Source organism: Pararge aegeria, chromosome 2, assembly GCF_905163445.1.
Source record: "Pararge aegeria chromosome 2, ilParAegt1.1, whole genome shotgun sequence".
Taxonomy (NCBI): Eukaryota; Metazoa; Arthropoda; class Insecta; order Lepidoptera; family Nymphalidae; genus Pararge; species Pararge aegeria.
The window spans coordinates 6,210,580-6,236,105 of NC_053181.1; the positions used below are offsets into that span (position 1 = coordinate 6,210,580).

The following is a 25,526-nucleotide window of genomic DNA, read 5'->3' on the forward strand; positions in this document are numbered from 1 at the left end:
GCTGCTATTAAAAAAAATGGACCTTGGTACAGAACCCTTCGAGTGTAAGCCCAACTCTCACTTCGCTGGTTTTTCATTGCTTTAATGATTTTTAAATTTATTTTTAAAGAATTAACATAATTAATCTACCGTTTGATTAGCGTGCAAAACTTCCCTAACATTAAGAAAGCAAACGCTCAGAACTACAAAATGAGGTTACAGCATAAGCAATTACAACTAAGAAATAATAATTTATAAAAAACAAAAATAAAATAACAAAAAAAAGGGAAGATGTACGTCTGGAAGTATGAAAAGCTATTTATTAAATACCAAAAACTCACATTGTTGCTATAAAAAATTAAAAAGCTGCCTCAGGTTTTCCACTAACTCGGAAAACCTTACGCTATGAGCAACAATATTTTTAAGTTATTGTCATTGGACAGCTGTTTGATTTAACGTATGTTAATCTAAAAATTATATATTAATACTATAGTAATGTTTTTAAATGTACCTAGCTGTAGTTCTAAAAAATATTCTTTTGGTAAAAAATAGGTGTACTATTAGGAAGTTGAAATAAGGAGGCAAGACATAAGACGTATTAAGGCTCGGGAACATCAATGCGTGCCGTACACATCATAAACAGTATTTCGTTACTGTATCTATATTATACTTTTTTTTTACTTTTATTGTAACGATACTGTATATTATTAAACAAAACAATCGGTAGTTGTCTGAAACATTATTAAAGTAACAATAAGCTATTTTACGTATTATGAGTACTTACTAGTACTCATTTTTCGTTGTATAGCTCTATTGTATATCGAATATTTATCATGTCTCGTATTTTTATTTCTCTGCGAAATATATATGTAAAACATCAGCATGGGATAATTAAGAGGTATATATGTAGCAATCAGGGGATCGATTTTATGGTAAACGATACAATTCACATAAAAACTCTCAAACTCAGTCAGCGTAAAAAAAATCACAAATTGTAATTCACATCAAATGTTTGATATAAATAGACTTGTTAAACATTAACTAATTTTCCCCGTATAATCAAGCGTGAGCCCAGGAAGAAGTATGGGGTAATAGACAATAGTTCAAGTAGAGTTTTAATCTATGACCTTTCGGATTTCAGCGTACCTCTTCAACCGAGGCTAACGATAAGCTAAAGTTACGTTGCGGTCCGCTTAGATGTACCCAAGCAATCCGTTCAAAATAATTAAGAAGACACCTTATAAAAAAAATCTATTCTCCATATTCATCCGCTTTTCCGACACGATAATTGAGACCCTGAAAGCCAGAGCGGTCTTTCTACATTAAAAATACTTCGATATCAAGGATCAAGCGCGGTAAATGTTTTAAAATTTCTGATAGAACGGTAAAAGATTTTGAATTTTAAATATTTTCGCTATCGCTATCATGGGTTTAAAGTATATTATGTTAATATATGACAAAGAAAATTGTGTCAAAGTTGTTAGGTAAGGTTTGGTCTCTTTTAACTTACTATGTTTATAATACCTTAGTCATACGAAATGTTACTATGTAAGTTTTCACTTACTAAATTCCTTAATTCTCTCACCGATCCGCATATATGCTTATGTACCCTCATCGTGTCTTAATCCTAGCGTAAAAGCTTCGAGCTTTGGTCATTTATTTAATATATTTGGTTGATACAGTGTGTAAAGATAGATTGTATTTGGTCTAATCGGTAACAAAACCATTCGCGTTCTCTTTGTAGACAATAATTCTCTCTTTTCACAATACTAAATAACTCCATTTCATAACATTCTAAGCTCAAATCATACCAGTGTTTGCAGCGAACGTTCTAATAGAATAGATAAGGTAACCGATTGTTTTATACCCTCATGCGTATAACGGCGTAAATTGGAAGAATAAATATTTTTTTATTGCCGTTTACTTAAATGAAATAGAAAGAGAAAAGTCATTGGGAGATATAAGTTTTTGTCGCGATATATCTTCGTCGGGGAAGAATCTTAAACGAGAATTTGTTATTAATGACGTTCACTAACCAAACTATATTGGTTACACATTATGATGTTATTCACCAAGTTTAAAAAACCTTCTAAATGGATTAGTCACGTTTCAGGTTAAGGTGCGGGCGTTTTCGACTAACAAACGCTAGTATGATTAGGACCTTAAAATAATAATTACCGCTTCTTATAAGATGTGGCTTCAGGTCGTGTTAAATTTTTGTTGTTTTTTTTTTAATATTACAGTTTAGAGATCCAAAGAATGATCCCAAAAATTTTTCTAGTCCCGCCATTTTTAGGTATTTTTTAAATTTCTCCATGTAGCCACACTCGTTCAAAAGATTGTTACTGCATCCGCGCCTCTTGAAGTTGCGGTGGGTACGATAGGGGTGGTAGAAGAGGTCCTTGAACTCCTCCACCTGGTAGTGCGTAGTACTGGGACACGTAGCCTGCTCCGCTAGCTGCGGCGGCCGCTGCTGTTGAGACATACGCACAGATGTTATAAAAGATAATGGCACCACTTCTGTTGTAATTCTAATCAACAAATAGTGCCGTGTGGTGACGGCAGATTTGAATGCAGTTATCAACAACTCTACTCCCACGGGTACGAGGCGACTAAGGACGTAACGGAGGACGGCCACTGAGCTACTACGATCTACTGCGATCACCAAACCGTCCAGCGCGCGTGGTGATTATAATAATTATACTAATCTCTTTATTTAAGGCAAAACCCATAGTAATACATTTAAAATGACAATATAAGAGAAAAGAAAAAGAAATAATTAACAATATACAATATGAAATTAAAATTGCAGTATAAATTGATTAAAATGGCATGTCATAAATGTAAAATTAAAAATAAATTAAAAAGCTAAAATAAAAAATTACAAAGAATAATGATAGTTATTAAATAAAAAAAAACAAAATTATAAGCAAATCCTTCTGTTGGTAGAGGCGTTTAGTCCAACAGTTGAGTGTTAAAGGCTATTCATGAATAGTCTTGTCTCGTACACTTAGATAACGTGTTCATATTTTCTTTCGTAGACTTATAAAGTGTGTATAGTAAAAAAAATTAAAATATTAGTTCGTCGTATTTTTAAGTTTGTATTCTCAAAGTATTCTACGTTATAAGACATAGTGACTAAAGTAGGTAAGCTTAAGTATCAAAAAAAAAATTACGATATTGCACTCATTAACTAAGTAGAGATTACGCTTATCAGTGGTAATAAATGGGACGCAATATCTAAGTACATATTATAATGCATTCGGAAATTATACGATACATAAAGTTACCTATAGGTAATTTGTCATGATTGTCGATACGAAGCGGGGACAGCCTAGTGAAGCGGATATATTCTAGTGGTTAAGGCTTCAGCTTCCTTTTCGGGGGGATCGATTTCGAACCTCTAACTTACGGAGTTATGTGCGTTTTTAATAAAAGCAATTTAAATATCACATGCTTGTACGGTGAAGGAAGACGTCGTGAGGAAACCTGCATGCCTGAGCGTTTTCTATTATGACCAACGGCTTGTGAAGTGTTCCACTTGGTGGACGCAGTGGCGTGCATATAGGGTATGCACAGGGTATGCAGATGATATAAAATGAAGAAAATCTCCAGTACGAGTTAAAAATACTTGTGGGTAGGCTTTCTATAACTCTTACAATGCCTATCCTTAAGTTTTTTATAATTCGTACTGGAGATATTCTTCATTTTATATCATCTGCATACCCTGTACATACCCTCTACGCACGCCACTGTGTTGACGACGGCCTAAACTGTTATGGCCGACTACAGTTTACGCCGTGGTTCACCATAATATTGTGGTTGATGATAATATTAATGGACTACCGCGACGTTATTAGGCTGAGGATGATGATGAAAACAAAACAGTATACAAACCTGCAGCTGTAGCGTAAGGGTCGAATCCCGCTGCAGCATACTGCTGTTGATACGCAGCAGCACCCTGAGCAGCAGCCGCCTGGTATTCATACAGATGGTTAGCAGCAGCAACCGCAGCCGCATGCTGTTGTAGTTGCACTAGGCCCCCTGCGCCGCTGCCCACGCTCGCCCCGACACCCCCAACGGTGCCCATGTAACTAGGGGTCCCGTACACGTAGCCAGGGGACAACCTGCCGATCAATACCGACCATTTATCTTAACTATCAGACAAGTGACACAGACGCCAGACGCTCGGGGCCGAAACTCGATCGACTGACGCCTGATTCCGCGATTAAGTATAAGATTTGCACGCTTTGAATCGCGAAGTCAATATTATGCCTACACACTGTAACGTCAAAGTAAAATGGACGTAATGGTGCTCGTTTTTAAATTCGTATTATTGATTTTTAATTTGCAAACGCCAAGTACGCTGGCTGATGAAGAGTGGACGAATTTGTGTTTGAAGTCATAGGTGATAAGATCCTTTTTACCTTGTCGCGACGTGTAACGATACTCGAAAATGACTATACGATTGGGAGCGGACAAATCCTATATTACGAATATCTAGATTAGGTTAGATCCTTTTCACATACGCACGTTTTAGGATAGAAGGCGCCCGTTTACACGGCTGTTTTTCCCGGTGAGTTTAGAATTAGAGTAGTGAGGATTGTGCCGCGTCCGTGTAACCGGCTTTTTTAACGTAATACCACAAGTGCGATTGTTTATTGTAATCTTATACATTTGAAGCTTAATGCATGGTTTTTTTGTGTCAAAATATTAGTTCAAATTGTGCGTGAAGTTCATAGGACGCTTTACTGTTCGTAATGTTAACTAAAGCGATGAGAAGTGAGTGTTAGGGACTTATTCCATCGTTTATGATATAGGTTATTAGATATTCTTAATCATTAATGTTTATTTTATGTTATAAGTTAGATAAAAATTTACATATTTTTTCACCGATACACAACTTGACACCATCGTACTTATTGGAACATATTATGCTCACTAGCAATAGAGGGGTCGTTATCGAATATCAAACTCTTTACCGCCAAAGTAAAGGGGGCTTATTTCACTTGCTTTAGAATCTTAAATCCTGTTGTGCTGATTTATTTTACAAACTTTCTGTCTAAAGCCCGGACTGAAGCAGTCGTAGGCAAATGTGAGCTTTAATTTAATAAACCTAGGATCCATTTTACTCCGATGTTCAAATATTTCAATACTCGATAATGACTACTCGATTGCGAGCGACCAAATCTTGTACTAAGGAACATAGACAGGTATGAGGCGTCGCGCCGTATGTAAGCTGTCCGTGTCGTTTTGCACGGTTACATCACAATTACGGTCACGATGTATATACGGTAAGCTTGTATAGTTATGCCTACATTGCTAAACCGTTCACCCTAAAACAATGTGTGTTTGTGAAAAGGACCTCACGGCGCTTCGATGAGAATCACAGCCACCGTGAAACTTCGTGATTGCAAAATGACACACTTCTTAAAACTGTCATCACACGCAGTAAGTACCTAGCCCCATTTCAGCCTTGACAGGTACGAGCTACTAGTCGTGTTATGTTAGTAGACATCGATAAACTGTTATGTATTATATAAGTATTCTATACTCAGTCGTGGACCGTGGTCGAGCCGCCGTGCGTCATTGGCAAGAGAAAAAAAATCCGTTTAAAAACCCCGCTAACGGTATCAGAGTCGCGACGGAAATAAACGTATGCCGTCGCTATTATACATGTCTTCACATCTCTCAAAGTCGTGATAATCAAGACGTGAGACATAAATTCCACTTTCGAAATAGTTCAAAAAGTCCATCCGTTCGCAATTAATAAATAGTGAAGTGGAGTGAAATTGTGAACGCATTTTATTAAAAGAAACATCACGTATTACAAAAGGGAGAAGTTTAAAATGAGAAAATGCCAAATGCGCTTATATTCCCCGCTACCCCGATGACGGCGGGCGGTCAAGTCTGTTCAAGAGCGCTTGTAGTGTGCTGCATCAGCGTTCACGAGGGGCTCCCGGCCGGGACCACGCTACTTAGTTCACCATTTATCGACCGTTTGTCTTTTTCCAACCCTATACACGTCAATAGAGACGGATTGATGGATGATCGGAGTTCATAGCGGACTTGATTAGCTTGGTACGAGGATTCGAGACGAGCGCGCATGCGTGGTGCACGCCCGGCGAGAGGCCCCGCCCGCCCTAGCCGCCCACCTGTGGTGATCGAATCTCATTCGCAAGTACCATACCTACGTTAGCTCAAAAATTCGATGATAATATCATCCATTTAAAAGATAAACAGGTGATAATCGCGCCTCGAGACCGTTAATTTAAACAAAACTCTAAGATATATTATATTATATAAAAAAAGAAACACTTATAATACATAAAACACGCGCCAAGAGCAATAGATATTATAAAACTGGCGAAACGACACACAAGCTGTCACATCTACAGGTACAAAGACAATCAGAAACTAAGTTTTATTCACCTCTATCTAGGTTTACGTCGTCTGTTAGAAACCTAAGTTTAAAAATTTTAATATTAAAATTATTACTTACATGCACACCTACACACCTACAGCTATTAATTGAACCACGTCGATATATTCATATGGAGGGCATCGAAACGAAGATCTTTGTGTACAATTATTTCTACTGAATTGGTATTTGAAAAGGAAATATTAATCGACAGAAGCTTTCACTTAATTGTACTTACATTAAGGGTAGAAGTTAAATATTAATGATATTTCACGTGGTGGCTTCCTCACGACATCGGTCTGTTTTGGTACCACGTATTATGTCAAATAGAAAATGTGATGGACATTATGGGATATTACGACACGGCGGCGGCGGTGGAAGACGAGAGTGCACAATGCACATTGCTCTTCTATATTGCGCTATATCATAAGTATAATGCACTAGGCCACCGATGAATATACTCGTAACAGAATATCCCTTCTTGGTAGCCATCCACGTTTCGGCGAACGTACATCACACTGCTTTAATTCGTTCGGAATTAAACTGTCGTAAATTGCGCGCATTGTATATAGCTTTGTTTGAAACTTGTGATAGATTGTTACGATCGACGGAACGTGAACGCAGCCTTTAACTCGTGACCCATAATTTATTTTATTGTACACAAAAATCTACAATCACTTTGTCGTAATGAAAACAAGATCTATCATTAGTGAAGACATACATTATTTGTTACCAATATAGTCAGTGGTAACTACGTTTTAATACATTAATCGTGGTAATTGAAATCATTCAAAGTGTCGTATTTGAATTGCTTAGGGTCGTGTATTACAGGCTGCAAAAGGGAAATTCGGTTATTATGTTTCCTTAGTAAGTGTATTAAACGAAATCCACCACCAACAAAAATCAATACAAATCAAAAAAAAAAGAAATCTTACACGAACACGGCATTAAAACATAAAAAAAATTAAAGAAAACACTGAGTGTCGAGACGATGCGAATAGTGAACGCTGAGCGGCGCCGGATACCTCGAGGCAAGGAGGCGTCCCCGGCGCCGCCCAAGCAACGTATAGCTTCAAAAACGTAAACATTTAAAACCCAATCGACTAATTCACACCCAAAACGAAAAAATCCACTCTCACGCTCACGCTTGCCATAGATACCTATGTGAAAATGTTTGAATATTTAGTCTAGGTGGGGTCCGCTGCCCGCCGCGTTGCTGGCCGTCCGTAGACGCCGCTCGCCTCATCTACCGAGACAAAAGTCAGCTCAGCTAAAGTACTCGTGTCGCAAAACGACCATCCTCACTTACCTACAGCACAGCTGAACTTCTATCGCCTATTACCACTGCAATATATTGCAAACGCTGATCCACCTTACATAAGGCCACGTGTGTTGAGTCAAATCAAATCTTGGTAATTCGTAAACTTTAAGAATCAAACAAAAACACCCGTTAACGAGCGTTAGAAATGTTTCTGGATATAGAGGATAATTAAATTAGATTTGACTTAACACATTTTGAGTTGTGTGGGGTGGGTTCGTTTTGCATTACCCGGTAGGTACGCCAGAAATTCGATTTCCTATTCAGCCACAAATACATATGGAACACGCTATCACTTTAAAAGTGACGCCATGAGCGTTAAGTTCAATCAAATTTTATTGTTTTATGACCAAAATCGACATATTGTCTTAGGATCTAGGCAGTGTGTTTCTAGTCTCACAAAATACTAAGTTTTAATTAATCCTAACACACGTGACGTCGTGTGGGGTGAGGCAGCGGGTAACACATGTACCAGTGTTATTAGTTTCTTTAACCCATTTTGGATGGAAACCAAATACTAAAAAAAAACTAAATTGTTATAAAACTTAATTATCTCCTGTGTCTAGCTCAGCTGATAAATGCTTGATAACTTGCACCTATCCACTCGTGATCGGGTCTGATTTTTGTCTCGTGAGATGTGTATGAAGCGGCATGCGGCACCGCTTGTGCTGGCAAACATCGAAGTGTTGAACCATAGAACATTTATACGGTACATATGCGTTATGGGCGCAAAGAGCGGTGCAACCTACCCATAATGCGCTGGGAGGACTGTGGGGTAACCCGTGCGGACTCCTGCCGCGGCAGCCGCGGCCAAACCGAATCCTGGAACAAGCAACACAAAATGACTACAAACACCCTAAGTACTTACTACAAGTAATAAAAGACTAACCATCCATTTTCGATATAGATTTCATACTTAGTAACGCGGTTGTTATTGTCAAAAGTATACAAATAGTAAATATACATCATCTTCATCATATCGACCCACTACATGGCACGGGTCTACTCCCACAATTAAAAGGAGTTAAGGCCATAGTCCACCACGCTTTGGGGGAGTTCGGACTTCACATACTTTTGAGAACATTATGTAGAACTCTTAGGCATGCAGGTTTCCTCCGGATGTTTTCCTTCACCGAAGCAAGTGATATTTTTATTTACTTATAAAAAATTTTGTTACGCAACTTATCTACAGATAGAAAGATAGATTTAGATTAGTATTTATTCAGCAACATCAAGATGATCAGCCGCAGTTTAGATGGCTCAATTCAGTAAGCGGCCCAAACACGCTTCTCAGAAAGTTAAAAAGCCGATTTGACGAAGAGACCCTATGGTCCAGTAATCTTAGTATGTTTCTTTTAACTGCTTTCCATTGCCACAGTTAATATATGTAGATCCGGTTTATTCTTACGCAGGACAATTAAGAAAACCAGCTTTCTCCATCTAGTGGTTTATAACCTTAAACTTAGTATCTATAAATCTGAGTAATGCCAATATATGCCCAGAAGAAATAAAGGTAAATTAAAGCGCCCCCTTAAGTCTTATGCTGTAAAACAAAAACCTGCCCAGAATAAACCGTAAATCGATCAGCTACGTTGATATAGGCAAAAAGACAGACAGACTTAATCTTCAAATATAGTAGGTCTCTTTTACAACGTCGGGAATTAAAAAGAAGCGACAGCGAAATATAGAAACGCTTTCGAGGGAAAAATATAATCTGTCATCGCGCGCGCTCTCATAAGATGCTATTTCGATTCCCATTTAACGGAAGTGGCTAGAGAGGATTCGAAACTGAAATATATCACATCGGGATTGGACCACTTCCAAATGACACAAGAGTCAACTTAGCGCAGGCAACGTCAGAAATGTTAATTTCTTTTTATTGCATTGTTAAGCCGCCTCGAGGCGTGTCTATTTCGGTCGCTAGCCGCCGCCTGGGCTTCGGCAGCCAGGGACATGGCTCTTGACAAGAAGACGACACGCTAGCTATAAATGGCTTATAAGTCGTTGGCATCAAAGCGCATATCGAAATGCCTGACGGAACATCTTAACAACTCACTTGCAAAGAGAGCCAGGATTAGCTACCCAATTAACTTTATGGAACTTTTAAGGCAAGGCCAAAAAGTGTCAAGCCTGCTTCTGCGTTAGCGTACAAATTTGCGACCTACCTACTTATCACCAATGAATAGGCAAAAGTTTGTAACAGAATCCCATCTAAAGATTTGATAAAGACTTGATAATGCCAACTTTGGAACCCATTGTGACGATGAAAAGTGACTTCATGCACGTGTTGCTTTAGGTTTGCAGGATATCGACCCATTACCAGCCCACTACAGGGCATGGGTCTCCTCCCACAATGAGATAAGGCCGTAGTCCACCACGCTGGCCCAGTGCAGATTGGGAGACTCCACATACCTTTGAGATCATTATGTAGAACTCTTAGGCATTCCAGTTTCCTCATTATGTTTTCCTTCACCGCCGAAGCAAGTGTAATTATTAATTACTTATATGAAATACAATTTTTAACCAATATCAACAGATAGATTGATAGATTTTCGGCCAGCTACATTTATATAGGCAAAAAGAGAGACAGATTTAATCCTTAAACGCAACAGGTCAGGAAAAGAAGCGACAGCGAAATATACTAACGTATTGCTTTAGGTTTGCACCAGAAACCTGTGCTGCACGGGCCAGTATAGGGTTTTGATAGAGCCCGCCGTAGCATTTTTGCCAATTGTTAATCAGTGGTGAACTGTCGAATTATGCCCATTTGTATGAAGACATGAAGATGGTTTGCAACTTCCTGCAAAATCGAATAAAACGGACTAGCACGAGTCTGTTTATTTTTGGTCAATTATAATAGAGGAATAGATAAATTTAAATCGCAATTTTAATTGGCTATTTTTTAGGATGTGCACAATTTTAAACTCAGCGCGACAATACAAATAGGTACCCATATGGCATATGAAATTTGATTACAAACGATAGATTAATGGCTAATGAGCATAGGAGCGTGACCCATGTCCGGCTTGGCGGTTATGGTGAAATTTCCCCCACAATTACACACGAATACGTCCGGAGTGGCCCCGGATGGTGTCGCGGTTGGGCTGCCGTGATAATGTATGACCTTCGGTTTGGTACCATACTTACAAACTAGCAATACAAATAATCATTAGTCGTAGTTATCATGCAAACAATGAAAATATCATAATCGTATGACTTTTGGTTCCGAAACATGGTCGCTAACTACAGGCCTCATTAGAAAGCTCAAAGTTTCCCAGCGATAGAAAGTGTTATGCAAGGAGTGTTTGTAAGAGATCAAATCAGACGAGATGCGTCGACGCTAGAAAACTAGAAAAACCAGAGTAGCAAGCGAACGAGTTGTAAAGCTGTAGCTGAGCTGTGGAAATGGGCGGAAATCATGACTCGGGATACCGATAAAGATGGGATCTCAAGGTGCTGGAATCGATTGACATACCCCCATTATATAGGCAGACGATATATACAGTCACATCACAGAATCACAAGAAGCACAACCGTAGAATTTGGAATCCATTTAAAACATTATTAACAGTAATGGACGTCGTCTGATGAGACGATGATGATGTATATTCATGTTGTGATTTGAATATAACATGTAGCCGATTTTATTGATGTCTGAAGACTATGCAATACACTACGGATGTCATATATATCGATGATTAATGGTAACGTCATTATATATAATTGTTCATCAATAAATAAGATATTGTCTGGTGGAAAATAGATATTTTTATCAAATGCTTACGATGTCTTGATTAGTGCACGCTTGACTATGTGGCAGGAAGAAGCCGCCGGAAGAGCGTTTCAAACCTAACCGTTTCGTGTCAATGTTATGTAATAAACAAAAGTAGGCGTAATGTAAATGTATTTCTAAATTTAAAAAAAAATCTAAAATTCAACATTATCCAAGGTATCGAAGAAATGTTAGAACCTACTGAAATGAGGAAAAGTATAAAAACAAAAACGTAACTTAGCGCAAATCAAGAATTATGTTAAAATCTTGATAAGTTTAAGAATACTTTGCAGTGCTTCGTATTGGATAAAAACCGATACATATCAAATAAACTACCCACTTAACGGAAACAAATTAGGTAGACAACGACACCGGAATCGAATCACCCTTAAAAATGAAAAGGGTTAACCCTTTGGTGGCGTGTTTGTGGTTCCAAGACCACGTGATGGGCCGCAGACCGATCGATGCCGTGCCATTTGACGGCCGAGGTCGAACCACTGTCCACCACAAACGTTATCTGATTCGAAATTCTATTTTTTTTTATCTTCACTATTGTGCCACGGCCTAAAAACGATGCGCTTTTGTTCGTGTGTGACCTAGTTAGTCACAGTAATCGATTGTCTACACAATACAGTTTTAGCTTTAGTAAAACAAATGTCGGACACCCGTATGAATTAATGTAGAAATATAAACTTTTGAAACGAATTTGCACCTCAAGTCGATATAAAGCTAAATCCACTAATTTCAAATTTAATAAATCACAGAAGGAATTTTCAAGTCTTTTAAGCAATAAAAATTCTATGCTAGACGTAAGCTCTAGTCGATATAAAGCAAGAAGCTCTAAGTTAACATGCATCAGTTATAGTGCAGTAAATGCAAATATCTTTCCTTCCTATGCATCTTACGGAAACCGAATATATGTAATACCAAAGTATCAAGAATAATGACGTAGATTTCCACGGAGCTTAGGTTAGTCATGGTCTCTCCTGTAAAACGGACCGCACACGTCCCGTTTAAGTAAATAATGCTTTGTTTTAATGTTTTTGCTTGGTTTCAGGAGTTCGGAGTCCGGGTCGACGAACTGCAAAGCCGACACCGAAGCTTAACGACGCTTGTAAGGATTCTACGGAAATACGATTTTAGACTGAGCCGGCACCGGTAAAGCGGACTATTGGTCCCTCACAGGCTTGTATTTTATTTTTTCAACAATATAACTATCTGAAGTAAATCATATAGGTGTAGGACGCTGCTGCGTAAATAAAAAACTATTTAACAATTATTTGGTATTACAGCGAGATACGCCATATTGTACAAGTTATATAAATAAGAAATAAGTTATATTAGGTAGGTCAGTTATTGAGGTCCTAAGATGTTTCATACCACCGAATTTCAAAGAGCAAAAGCAACATCAAACGAGTCGCTACGAGTCGATATGCTGGACACAATAGGAGACCGTACAAATCCCTTCGAGAGAAGTTAGACAAATACGAGATAGAAAAAGATCTAAGGAGATAGAAGACGGAACCTCAACGGACTTATTAAAACTTTAACACACAAGTTAAGTAAGCAGTATAATTTTTAATTAGTTAACACATTACAAATAGAAACTCCTCTTATTATATAATTATCATAATCTTTCTAATAGCAGTGCATATCGTGTACCCAGTTTTCAGAAAGCTTGGCGATGAAACATCGGATCTCAGTGTAATCGTTAAATGCCGTTTACGATTCCAGTATTTGCGAAAACGTGCCAGAGAAGCCAAACCAAAACTCACAGTGAAGACGCAGAAAATTGTTCACTGCCGTACAGAAACAAGCTTGCTTTGTTAATACACATTGTAACATCAATATGTCGTACAAGTTTACTGGTACAGGAATAGACGTAGACCAGTCGTGGCCCAGTTTTGTGTCCAAACCCAATCTGGGTATCGTGGATGACAGTTCGCGTGTCCGGTAGCCTTACTTTTGATCTCCTCGATGTTTTCTCGGACACATTCGACCATCAATTCGTTTAACGATTTATTGGACACGTTGGATTAATAGTTACACTTATAGTGCTAAAAACGTCAGTTCCTCAGACTGACATTATTTTTGGAAAACACGTGCGCCAGATTGGCAAGTTAGTCACCCTCGCCTAAGTTTAGTTTTGCATGCTTCTACGCGTGTGTAGAAATTACTTATTAGTCATATCCAACAGATAGAAAAACACTTTTGTATAAATATATCAAATGATAGTTTTCAATAAACCGATTTCAAAAGACACTTCATTACAAAGAAATTTAGTTTTTGCATATTAATTATATTTTGATGCACTTAATCGTGCAGTGCTTTGAGAGCTCAGCGGACTTTTGCGCCTTTGTTAATTCCGTTTTACCCCGTAGTCGTGAGAGGGTCTTCCAACGTCTTCCAAGGAAGAGTCACCATTCCAATTTCTTTGTAATCTATTTGCTAAATCAGGTTCTTCGATGGATCACGCAAATATAAAGCAAGCAAAGCTGTCTCGATCTCTCTTAGGTAAAGGAAAATAAGATATACCCTGCGGGTATACTTCATTGAATCAGACAAAAGAAATGCCTGCGAGAAAATATGTGCTATTGGCACGAAGCCAGCGCTGGTGTCGCGGCAGAGGCGGCGACGTTCCCAAAACTGCGTATATTTAGACAAAATAAAGAGCCAGCCGAAGACAAAACGAGACGCAACTCTTGTTTTATAAATAACCGCGTCGTTCGCCGGACGGACTGCCTCGCTCAACCAACCTCTGCTCGCCAGCTGTTGTACATAAATAATAATTAAGGCAACGAAGAAAACTACGTGTTTCTTATAAGTTCTTAAGGACTTGATGATTGTCCATAGGAATTTTAATCCAAATAGTCTTCGATATCTTATAATGACACGAAGTCTAAACAAAACTCTAGTTTCTAGGTCTAGATAAAAGTAGTACCATCGATTTCCCAATGTTTAAAGCTGAAATAGTTGGAGCAGTAGATAGTTCTGAGATGTAATTTCCTTTCGTTTAGGATTTATTTACCTACAACCATCCAATTCACCACCAATATATACCAAAATTGTTACAATTTTTAAACCTGAGAATCATCAACCTGTCTGTCTGTCATGTCTAAAAACTAACATATTTTTTGCTTATAGGTCTAAAACAATAACTACAGACTTGAAAAGAGCGTAGCTTTTAAGATTAATGAACAATAAACAATAATTATTTACCCCTTCAAAACATTTAAATTTCGATTAAAAATCAAAATACAAGGATTTCAATGGAATGGTACCAAGAATGCCCAGTCTATATCCACATCGTATTCTAAAAAGAGAGCCAGCACTTTCGTCACCTAATGATTTACGATTGTAATTAATGGTAGACCTGGGACTTTTAACTGCATTAGCGGTTAGACGTAAGCTGGAATTAATTCATTTCCTCGTGTGTTACAAAAAAACTAAATGTATGGATGCCAGATATCTATTATACCTTACATCAATGCATGTATTATTTTTTATTTGTGAAATATACCCGCTCTATTTCTTCAATTGCAAATCTTTGCCAGAACAATGTTCTGTAAATATGACTTTAAAAAACAATACTTCGTAAGATAATAAAGGTACACCGTGCAAGTGAGAAATGAGATCCTCCTTGTAAAATGTCGTTTAAGCTCATGTAGCTTAAACGACATTTTACTATGAGGAATGTTTTTAACTTGATTTCCATTTTAACACCATTTATTTTTTAGCCTGCATTATTATTATTATATATCTTGTGCACAATAAACTATATATAATATTAAGAACCTACTCATTTTTTGTAAGTCGGTTTATAACATAGGCATCATATATGACATATAAAAGAATCGTTAAAATATTGTTTTTGTCTATTTTTTTTTATTCACAATAGTTTACAGTCTGGTTTGTGTGTCGTATAGTTAATGTTATCAGGATCGACATTACCAGACTAGCAAAGCAAAGCAGAAAATGACCTGCAATTTGTGCTATTGTAAGCATGTACCTTCATCAATTACTGCAATATATTGCATGAAAGTCAGTTTTATTTCTTGTTGACATCAGATCAATTAAGGTACGGTATTATGCAGCTTTTAAACTTCCCCGCATAATTCTTTCTTATCTAACATCAACACTAGTAAGTTTACAATTCTCATAATCTTGGGTAACGGTGACGTCTTTCTATGCACTGTAGCCCTTAAGTGGTTTATAATCAATGTTCCATGGTAGTAAGGTTTGATCGGCGGATTATAGGGCTTCGTGCGGATGTCGCCACTAGGGATCGCGTTACAGTTGGCGCAGGGGCGGAACTCCTCGACTCGAGCCTATGCCAACACTATAACAATACATCCCTGCTCCATGAACTTCCCTTTCCGTTTTACAAACCGCGTTGGGCACCCGCTTTATTCGTGCTCGTCACACTTTTTCTCATATTAAAATAGTTGGAAAATCCAAAAGTGCACGCCTCATAATCTCATTCATTACAATAAAATTGAGATTATTTGTAAATAATAATTAAACTAAATCTCATAATAACGTGAAGTAATAGGCTTCGTCAAAACACTGAAGCCTGTCAAAAAAAACCAACTCGATAAGTGAAGTATTTCGCTCTTTATCGTGACCACTAGATACGGGATCCGCACATAGACACATGGACGTCCAAGACAGAACTGTGTTAATTTTTTTTAAATTAGTTTAAATAATAAAAAGAGATTTAAAAATAGTGTTTTTCTCAACATTTGTCTATTTATATTAACTTATAAAAGCAATAAAGATTTAAAAAAGGTGACATTTTAAGTTGGAGAATCACTCGGTGTGCGTAAACTGACAGTAATACCCACCTCAACGTTTCGCTTATGAGTGCAATACGTCACTAGTTCGTCAGTGAAAACCGCTGGGTTAATTAACTTAATATTTTATTCCTCTATTATAATCTTGATGTCCTCGATACCAAAGTAATAAGTTGATAGTAATTAATTTCTATTGATTGTTCAGTAGGAACGTTTAGAATCATTCTCATAACGTAAAAATAATAAGAGTCCTTGTTTGACAGTTTTATCAGAATTTGACGCAATACTTAAGTAATATAATAATATTTAGAGTAACGTATGTTAGTGTCAGAATTGACTAGAACATCATAATAATATGTGAATTACGTAAAAGTAAGTTTTAAATACATTAGTTAAGCTATTATAGCTAATAATATAATAATATTATAAATGTAGTATTTTGGCAGATACCGTTCAGTATAACCTAGAATTAGTGATCATTAGTTAGCCTCTGCATTCTTTGGGAAAATGCCATTGGCAGTTCCCGAACAATAGGTGTGATTTAAGAAGCACCTTATTAAATTCTAAACACCTATCTATCGTCCGCCGCCAATTGTTTAAGAGTGCGATCTCACTGGAGTTGTGTCGTTTGAACAAAAATGCTATAGCTTTAAGTAGTATTATATCCTTTGAATATATATTATACTATACTACGACAATACACACATCGCCATCTAGGCCCAAAGTAAGCGTAGCTTGTGATATGAGTACTAAGATGACTGATGAATATTTCTATGAATAATATACATAAATACTTATAATATTCAGATAAACATCCAGACACTGAAAAACATTCGTGTTCAACACACAAACAAGTTCCAGTTGTGGGAATCGAACCCCCGGCCATGGACTCAGAAAGCTGGGTCGCTGCACACGGCGCCAGTCGGCCGTCAAAATAGTCACATGTCTTCTAATATAATCGATGTGAAGTGTGGTGGCAGCATGTCGGACCGCAACCGCGGGTGTTGTACGAGGCGACTTAGGGAATATAATTGAGAACGGGAAGTAGCGTCCTCTGTTCTGCTACTGGGTGCCCGTTGGGAGAGGCCTTTAGTTCAGCAGATGACTGCCAGTAGCGTCCATAGAGTATGCAAATGATATAAAATAAAGAAAATCTCCAGTGCGAGTTATAAAAAACTTAAGAGTAGGCATTGTAAGAGTTATAAAAGGCCTACCCTTAAGTATTCAATAACTCGTACTGGAGACTTTCTTCATTTTATATCATCGGCATACCCTGTGCATACCCTCTATGCACACACTATGATGATGATGATGATGATGATGATGATGATGAATATATAATTAAAGTTTATATGAAGTTACCTATCATAATTCTACTGCTTTTCACTTTTACATTTACTGATTTTAAAACAGAAGCATGAATGATCTAACTAACAAAGCCGGTGAAACTGTAACTTTTAACACTATTTTCTATCGTGCCATTAAACTGTCTCCAAGTGCATAAGACAAAAAGTCGCAAGACATCTTGTCCTAATCAACCGGAGCTCTTAGTAAAATTAATGAGACAAATACCGTGTCTGCATTATCGTGAAGCTCTACCAATTATTTACTTGGAACACGTTCAAATTTTCTACAAGTATCTATATCGACGCCGTTTTATATGTTTTTGTCCGCTTTTAATATATTCACATAAACAATTGTAACATGTACCTAATTCAATAGCCGTTTTAACGACTGAAGTGAACTGAAAGATCAAACATTTTCTATAGTTTACTTTTATTTGTTACACTCCATAAAATTCCAACCTACCTTTCCGTAATCCGATAATAAAACATTACCTTCTGTAACGGTAATGAAGAAGTTTGCTAGATTTTATCTTCCTAATCACTTTTACTCATCATTAATCATCATATCCATCCGTTACAGGGCACGGGTCTCGTCCCACAATGGAAAGGCGTAAAGTCCACAATGCTGACTCAGTGCGCACTGGTGGACTCCACAAACTTTTGAGAACATTATGGAGAAGTCTCAGGCATGCAGGTTTGCTCACAATGGTTTTCTTCACCGTTTAAGCAAGTGATATTTTACTTGCTTAATTAAAACGCACGAAACTTAGAAGTTAGAGATGCGTGCTGGGATTCGTACTCGGCCTCCCGACAGTGAAGTCGAAGTCTTACTCTCCTATATCGTGATTCTTATTTTAGTAACTAATATCATCTAGTTTTTCATCTCATCATCATCATCACATCAACCGATAGACGTCCACTGCTGGACATAGGTCTTTTGTAGGGAGTTCCAAGTTCCACGATTCTGAGCCGCTTGGATCCAACGGCTACCTGCGACGCGCTTAATGTCGTCTGTCCACCTCGTTGGGGGTCGACCAACGCTGCGCTTACCAGTACGGGGCTGCCATTCCAGCACCTTGGGACCCCAACGTCCATCCTTTCTCCGAACTATGTGCCCGGCCCATTGCCACTTAAGCTTCGCGACTCGTTGAGCTATGTCGGTAACTTTGGTTCTTCTACGAATCTCCACATTTCTGATTCGATCGCGTAGAGATACTCCGAGCATAGCTCTCTCCATCGCCCGCTGAGTGACTCTAAGCCTTCTTATGAGGCCCATAGTTAACGACCATGTTTCAGAGCCATAGGTCATCACTGGCAACACGCACTGTTCGAAGACTTTCGTCTTCAGGCACTGAGGGATTTCTGACGAAAAGATGGCACGGAGTTTCCCGAACGCTGCCCATCCGAGTTGGATTCGGCGGTTCACCTCCTTCTCGAAATTGGACCTACCTAACTGGATCGTGTGTCCTAGGTATACGTATTCGTCAACAATTTCGAGTGCAGTGTTCTCAACGATTACTGGTTGAAGCGGAACATGAGCATTAGACATAATCTTCGTCTTGCTCATGTTCATTCGTAGGCCAACCTGTTGAGAAGCTCTGCTGAGGCCATCGAGCATCGTATTTAGGTCTCCCAGAGTCTCTGCCATTATGACTACATCGTCGGCAAACCGAAGTTGAGTGATGTACTCGCCGTTAATGTTGATGCCAAGTCCGTTCCATTCCAGAAGCTTAAAGACGTCCTCCAACGCAGCGGTAAATAGTTTCGGGGAGATAACATCTCCCTGTCGCACGCCTCGCTGCAATTGGATTGGTCTCGTAGTCTGATCCTGTATACGAACTGACATAGTGGCGTTTTTGTACAAACACTGCAACACTTGGATATACCGGTAGTCAATTCGGCATCTCTGCAGTGACCTAAACACAGCCCAAGTTTCCACCGAATCAAAGGCTTTTTCATAGTCCACAAACGCTAAGCAAAGTGGCCGGTTATACTCTTCAGTCTTCTGTATAACCTGCCGCAGCGTATGAATGTGGTCTATGGTACTAAAGCCCTTACGGAAACCGGCTTGTTCGGGAGGCTGGAAGTCATCAAACCTACGAGCGAGACGATTCGTAATGACTCTCGAAAACAGCTTGTAGATATGACTCAGCAGCGAGATGGGTCTGTAATTCTTCAACAAGGTATTATCACCTTTTTTGAAGAACAGAACCACCACACTCCTGTGCCATGCCTCTGGCGTTGTGCCTTGGTGAATAACGGAATCAAACAATCGCTGAAGGACTCTCAGTATCGGTTTTCCACCGGCCTTCAGGAGTTCTGCCGTTATTCCGTCATCACCCGGCGCCTTGCCATTTTTAAGCTGCTTGAGAGCCACACTAATCTCGTATAGGCTGACGTCTGGGATATCTTCGGTATAGTGTCGAGTTAATTTGGCTCTAGGATCCTTAGCCAAATCTTCAACAGGCGTCTGTACTGTGGTGTACAACTGTCCATAAAAGTTCTCAACCTCACCCAAGATCTCAGGTTTGGAAGAGACAAGACTACCATTATTGGTCTTCAGTCGCATCAACTGGCTCTGACCGATAGACAGATCTCTAGCGAACACTTTAGAGCCTCTGTTTTGCTCGATGGCATTTTTAATACGCTCTGTATTGAAGTGCCGCATATCACGAGTCTGTGATTTAGAGATCTGCCTATTAATCCGCCGGTAAGCGGACGCGTCTGCTATAGACTGTAGTCTCATCTCTTGCCTCTCCGTCATAAGCTTGAGTGTATTGGTTGAGAACCTATTGGCCTTGTTTCTACGGTGGGCCTTGTAGAATTTGGACCCGACTGTTTGGACAGTTTCCACCAGCCTGTTGTTCAAATCGTCCACAGTGTCGCAATCTGCTAGGCAACCGAACCGGTTCTGTAGTTCTAGTTGAAAGCTCTCGGGGTTTTGAATATGGGCACGAGTAGGCCGGAGTGTAGACTTCACCAGTCTGACTCTTTCAAGTTGAACGTTTATACTCAATGTGCCTCTTACCATACGGTGATCACTTCCGGTTTTAACCCTGTTGATCACAGAGACATCATTGAATACATGCCGTTTGGTCGACATGATGAAGTCGATCTCGTTTCTCGTGGAACCATCGGGGCTTATCCAGGTCCATTTCCTGTGTGGCCGCTTCTTGAAGAAGGAGTTCATCATATAAAGGCCCTCCTTCTCCATGAAGTCAGCCAACATTTGACCCCTGTGGTTCCGTTGCCCATACCCAAATTGTCCCACCCTCAACTCTGAACCAGTTCGCTCGCCAAGCTTCGCGTTGAAATCCCCCATCACAATATTGTAGTAGGTGTTCGAGGCATGTATGGCTTTTGAAATGTCCTCATACAAAACCTCTACATCCTCGTCTGGGTGTGCCGAAGTCGGCGCGTATACCTGTATGACCTTCAACGAATACCGTTTGGTAATTCTGAGTATAAGGTATGCTACCCTGCTCGACACACTTTCGACTTTTACAACATTGTTGACGAGAGACTTGTGGACGATAAACCCGACACCACCCTGTGACTGTTGGTCACCCTCCCGGTAGTAAAACAAGTTGCCGGATTCCAAGATTATCGAGTCCTCCCCCTCTCGCCGGACTTCAGACAATCCTATAATATCCCAGCGCAACTTGCTCACCACTTCTTCCAGCTCAATCACCTTTCCATCGGTCCTCAACGTGCGTGCGTTGTATGTTGCCAGGTCAAGTCGTCGGGGTTGGCAGCGGAATCTCTGCCGGAGATTCTTAACACCCCTTGCCCCGCCGTTACCATAACCGCTGCCAGAGCCAGGAATAGCGGGGCCGCCGGGAACTAGGGGCTGTGGTTTTTTTCTCCTTCCCATTAAAGATATGCCCGATAATGACCACGCTGGGCAGGCGGGTTGGTCATCGCAGGGCTAGACTGATCGCCCCGGCGTCGCTGCTGCCCGACACCGGTCTGTGCCATTTGTTCAGCCTAGCCAATTCGAAGTGGTTATACCGCCACTTGTCGGTCGCCAGAGCCTCGTCGGTTAAACGGCAGGGTGCACCACGTGCAGGTGAGGTTGGCAATTTGGGAGGCTGACTGGTACTAGCCACACCCACTTACACCCCCCACACCCACTTACACCCCTAAATCATCTTTATTATCTAAATCATTTTTCATCTAAATCATCTTTATTATCTTCAGTAACTTATATTATATTGTGTTTTAATTTGAAAAAGTTATAAGTAATCCATTCTCGAATTATCTCCGTTCTCTATTCTGTTTTGGGCGTCCATCGGAGGGTGAGGATCATGGTAAATAACACCTGTCTAAGTTTATTGTATATTAAAAATAAATAACTATTTTTATTTATTGGAAATAAAAAAAAGGATCGTTGCTACATTTAGGTTAAGTTTCGAGCGTCAGTAACATATCATACCTACTCTTACTTTCTTCGATATGTTTGCGAACAAATTCCAGCGGGTAGGGCGAGGTAAGTTAATTATAATATTACATGCTTATGACATAATAATTATTATGTATGTATTTGTTCAACTGAAAGTTAAAATAATTTTATGTCACAATAAACATGATTAAGTTTATGTGGCCATTAAATTGTTTACAGCCCAAATCACATTTAAACTGTGACTACAAGGCGTTGTAATGGTTGTAATTGCACGTTTCCGTTTACTACAATAAAATAAGCCATGATTACTGTGAGGGCAGATACAATCACGTGGTCGCGTGGTGCCACTCTAAGCCAACCGTTATGGCTTCGCCTCACACAATTATAAGTACGCGCAATGCTATCGATCAGTCTTTCATTTCGTTGAGCTAACACGTTTTTCTTTAAAAGCTAATTCTGCTCTCATGATTCACTGTCCGACTAAAAATACGGTCATAACAACTGAAAAAAAAACCGAAGTTCGTTGTACCGTAAAAATGAGGAACATTTTGTTTGAATCAATATCGATCACAGGCGGCGTGTGCGGACTCATCAGTGCATTCAACGCTTTACTACCATAGTGTTGTAGCTTCGAAGGGTAAATTCATTTCGTACTGACCTCAGTCAATTAAATGATACAGTTTCGTCAAACTCCTAGTCATTAAATATCTTATAGAACGTAAACCTTAAGTCAATTTAAAAAAGATTGTGTCTGCTGCGACAAAATGTACCCACCCTAGGTTTTTGTCAGTTGGACAATGGCTACTACTCAGATAACTCCGCCATGCGATGGATAATCTTCTCGCTTTTGTCTTAACAGCTCACTTTGAGATTGTGGTATTAAACGCAATGGAGAGCTGTAAAATGTCACTATTTGACACATTCATTTGAGCTATCCAGCTACAAACACGGCGCAAGACAAGAAGGAAGTATAACCTCTCCGAAGTAACACATTATTGTCCGCTATGTAGAGATAAGGCCGCCTAATTGTATACATCGTGGAAACTAGTTTTTTATAATTTTTCCTGTATTTTTATATGGTGTACAATAGAAGTGTATTGATTCATTCATTCATTTCATTGGTTTTATTCAAATGTAGCTATAAGCCGCCGAGAGAGTACCACCTATTTACGAATTAATTGTGTCCTCAAAACGATTGTACACCAATAAAAGGCAAAATCATATCCTACTCAGCATACATATTATACTCAACACTATATTATAAAGCAAATCAAAATAGTGGCATGACAGAACAGCGGAAAACTATGTATTTAAAGGAACCAGTTCATTTATACACCAGTATATTTATTGCTCTTAGGGTAAAATTATACAGTATAAAAATATAAAATGAACGTGAAAGCGTTAACAGGCTCAGAAAAAGGGTCAAGATATCGCAATGAGGTTGTGAGTTGTGAGATCGTGCTACTCAGCATATTATACTCAAAACTTTAGTATGCCGAACCAAATAAAAAAAATGGGATAAAAGCTGCGAACTATCAAAAGAAATGCACCGCTACTTTAATTGTTTTTAAAAACCATCCAGTATGAAAAAAGAGCCTAGATTTCGCAATAAGGTTGTGAGTTGCGAGATCGTGCCCACTCAGCATATTATACTCAACACTATAGTGTCATTACAGGACAGCGGAAAACTATGTATTTAAAATAATGCATCAGTATATTCATTGTTTTGAGGGTAAAACCATTCAGTATAAAAATATAGGACTGCCTGGAGTATCAGTGTTCCTGTGAAAACGTTAACAGGCTCAAAAAAAGGGTCTGAAGGTCTAAAAGACTATTAAAAAGTAAAAGCAAAATATAAGACTCGATCGACGAGTCATTTATTCTCTAATAACGCCAACTGACTATAAAAAAGAGCCAAGATTTCGCAATGAGGTTGTGAGTTGCGGGATCGTGCCCCACTCAGCATATTATACTCAACACTATGGCGTCCCGAACCAAATAAAAATAGTGGCATGACAGGACAGCGGGGAGACATGCATAAGTAATGCACACAAGCGAAGGGCGAGCGGCGCACGCGATGCGGACTCGGCGCTTAGTGCAGGGCGGGCACCCCTACGCGAACGAACAAACTGAACTCTTCATTAATCACTGATGACTTCGGCGTTTCAATTTCGCACATTAGTTTAGCGGTTCGCTGTTTTTACTTGTTTGATGTTGCACGCCGCAAATTGCTCGTGAACGAATTTCTGTTTTCACAAAAAGGCTTACGAATTTGGTGTTTCAAAAGTTGTTTACTAGCAAAGATAAGATCTGTCATGAACTTATATCACCATAGGATGCCAGAAACAGTAATCGTACATACCTATCTGTGGCTGCAGCTGTGCGTTAATCTTAGTGCCGGGCACTCCATACAAGCGCGAAAGCACTGCCTACCCTAACATTCTGGCAAGTCTCATAGAGGAGAAGGGTTTTTCCATTTCATGCCATCTTCCTTCTTTACGCATACCCCATGCACGCCACTGCACCTGCTCGTACGGCAAAGTCAAATATTTCTTTATCCAAGTAGGCACACGGATGGCACTTTAGTGTGTGTAGTTGCTACAGTACAGTTCTATGGATATTATGAGTCTGTATTCTGTAACTATCTAATGACATTGATTAAACTAAGATAGAAATGATCTTTAATTATAATTAAGTTAACCGGTCTTTTAATATTTTTTTTTATTTTTGAAGTGAAACTTCATTAGAATCGTTGTGATTTCAAACCGGATGCAACGGAAAAAACGACAGGTAAGAGACACAAATTCAAAAATGTGTAGGATGAAGCCTGAAATATACATACTATTTTATATTATATTTTTATTTGGTTATATTTAATATTTGTTGATATCATATTCTTCTTGTGTTCAACCTAACCCTAACTTTATTTTTATAAGTTTTTATTTTTTTCTCTTTCCTTTGTTGGATTGCCTGGCAGAGATCGCTTTTTAGCGATAAAGCCGCTTATTGTACTTTTATTTTTCATTGCATTTAATTTTTTATTTTCGCTTTTTAATTTACCGGTATTTTCTTATAATTAAGTTGTAAATACATGGCGCAGCTAAACCTCTCTCCCAGATCTTTGGCGAGAATAAATTCGACAGGACGGGTTGGTATACAACTTTAAAGTTTCTGACAGCACACAACGCGTCGCCACGCGACTGAAATTCAGAAATAATTCGCCCGCGCCGCTAAGTAGCGTCACGCGTCGGGTATTGTGCCATATGCAGGGAACGCGTCGGGTGTTGACCCGTTGCCTGTGGTTTGGGTTGTAAATATCATCGTAACAACCCATTACCGGCCCACTACAGGCAACGGATCTCCTCCCACAAAAAGAAGGGTTTAAGAAACAGCAGTGGCGTACTTAGGGGTATGCAGATGATATAAAATCTCCAGTACTAGTTTTGTATACTTAAGTGTAGGCTTTTTGTAAATCTCACAAAGTTTTTTTTGGCC

The 25,526-nt window shown here is 39.0% G+C and overlaps 1 protein-coding gene across 1 annotated transcript in view; it reads right to left on the bottom strand.

Annotated features, from left to right (window-relative positions):
* Window positions 1–261: 261 nt before the first annotated feature.
* LOC120627826 (RNA-binding protein 24-like) overlaps window positions 262–25,526 on the bottom strand; it is a 55,804-nt gene continuing 30,539 nt past the window's right edge. The window contains exons 3-5 of the mRNA XM_039895894.1: window positions 8,468–8,540; window positions 3,877–4,106; window positions 262–2,452 (exon numbers count right to left, since the gene is read on the bottom strand). Coding sequence (XP_039751828.1) covers window positions 2,322–2,452; window positions 3,877–4,106; window positions 8,468–8,540 — 434 coding nt within the window. The 3' untranslated portion in view covers window positions 262–2,321. The remainder of the gene's footprint in view (window positions 2,453–3,876; window positions 4,107–8,467; window positions 8,541–25,526) is intronic.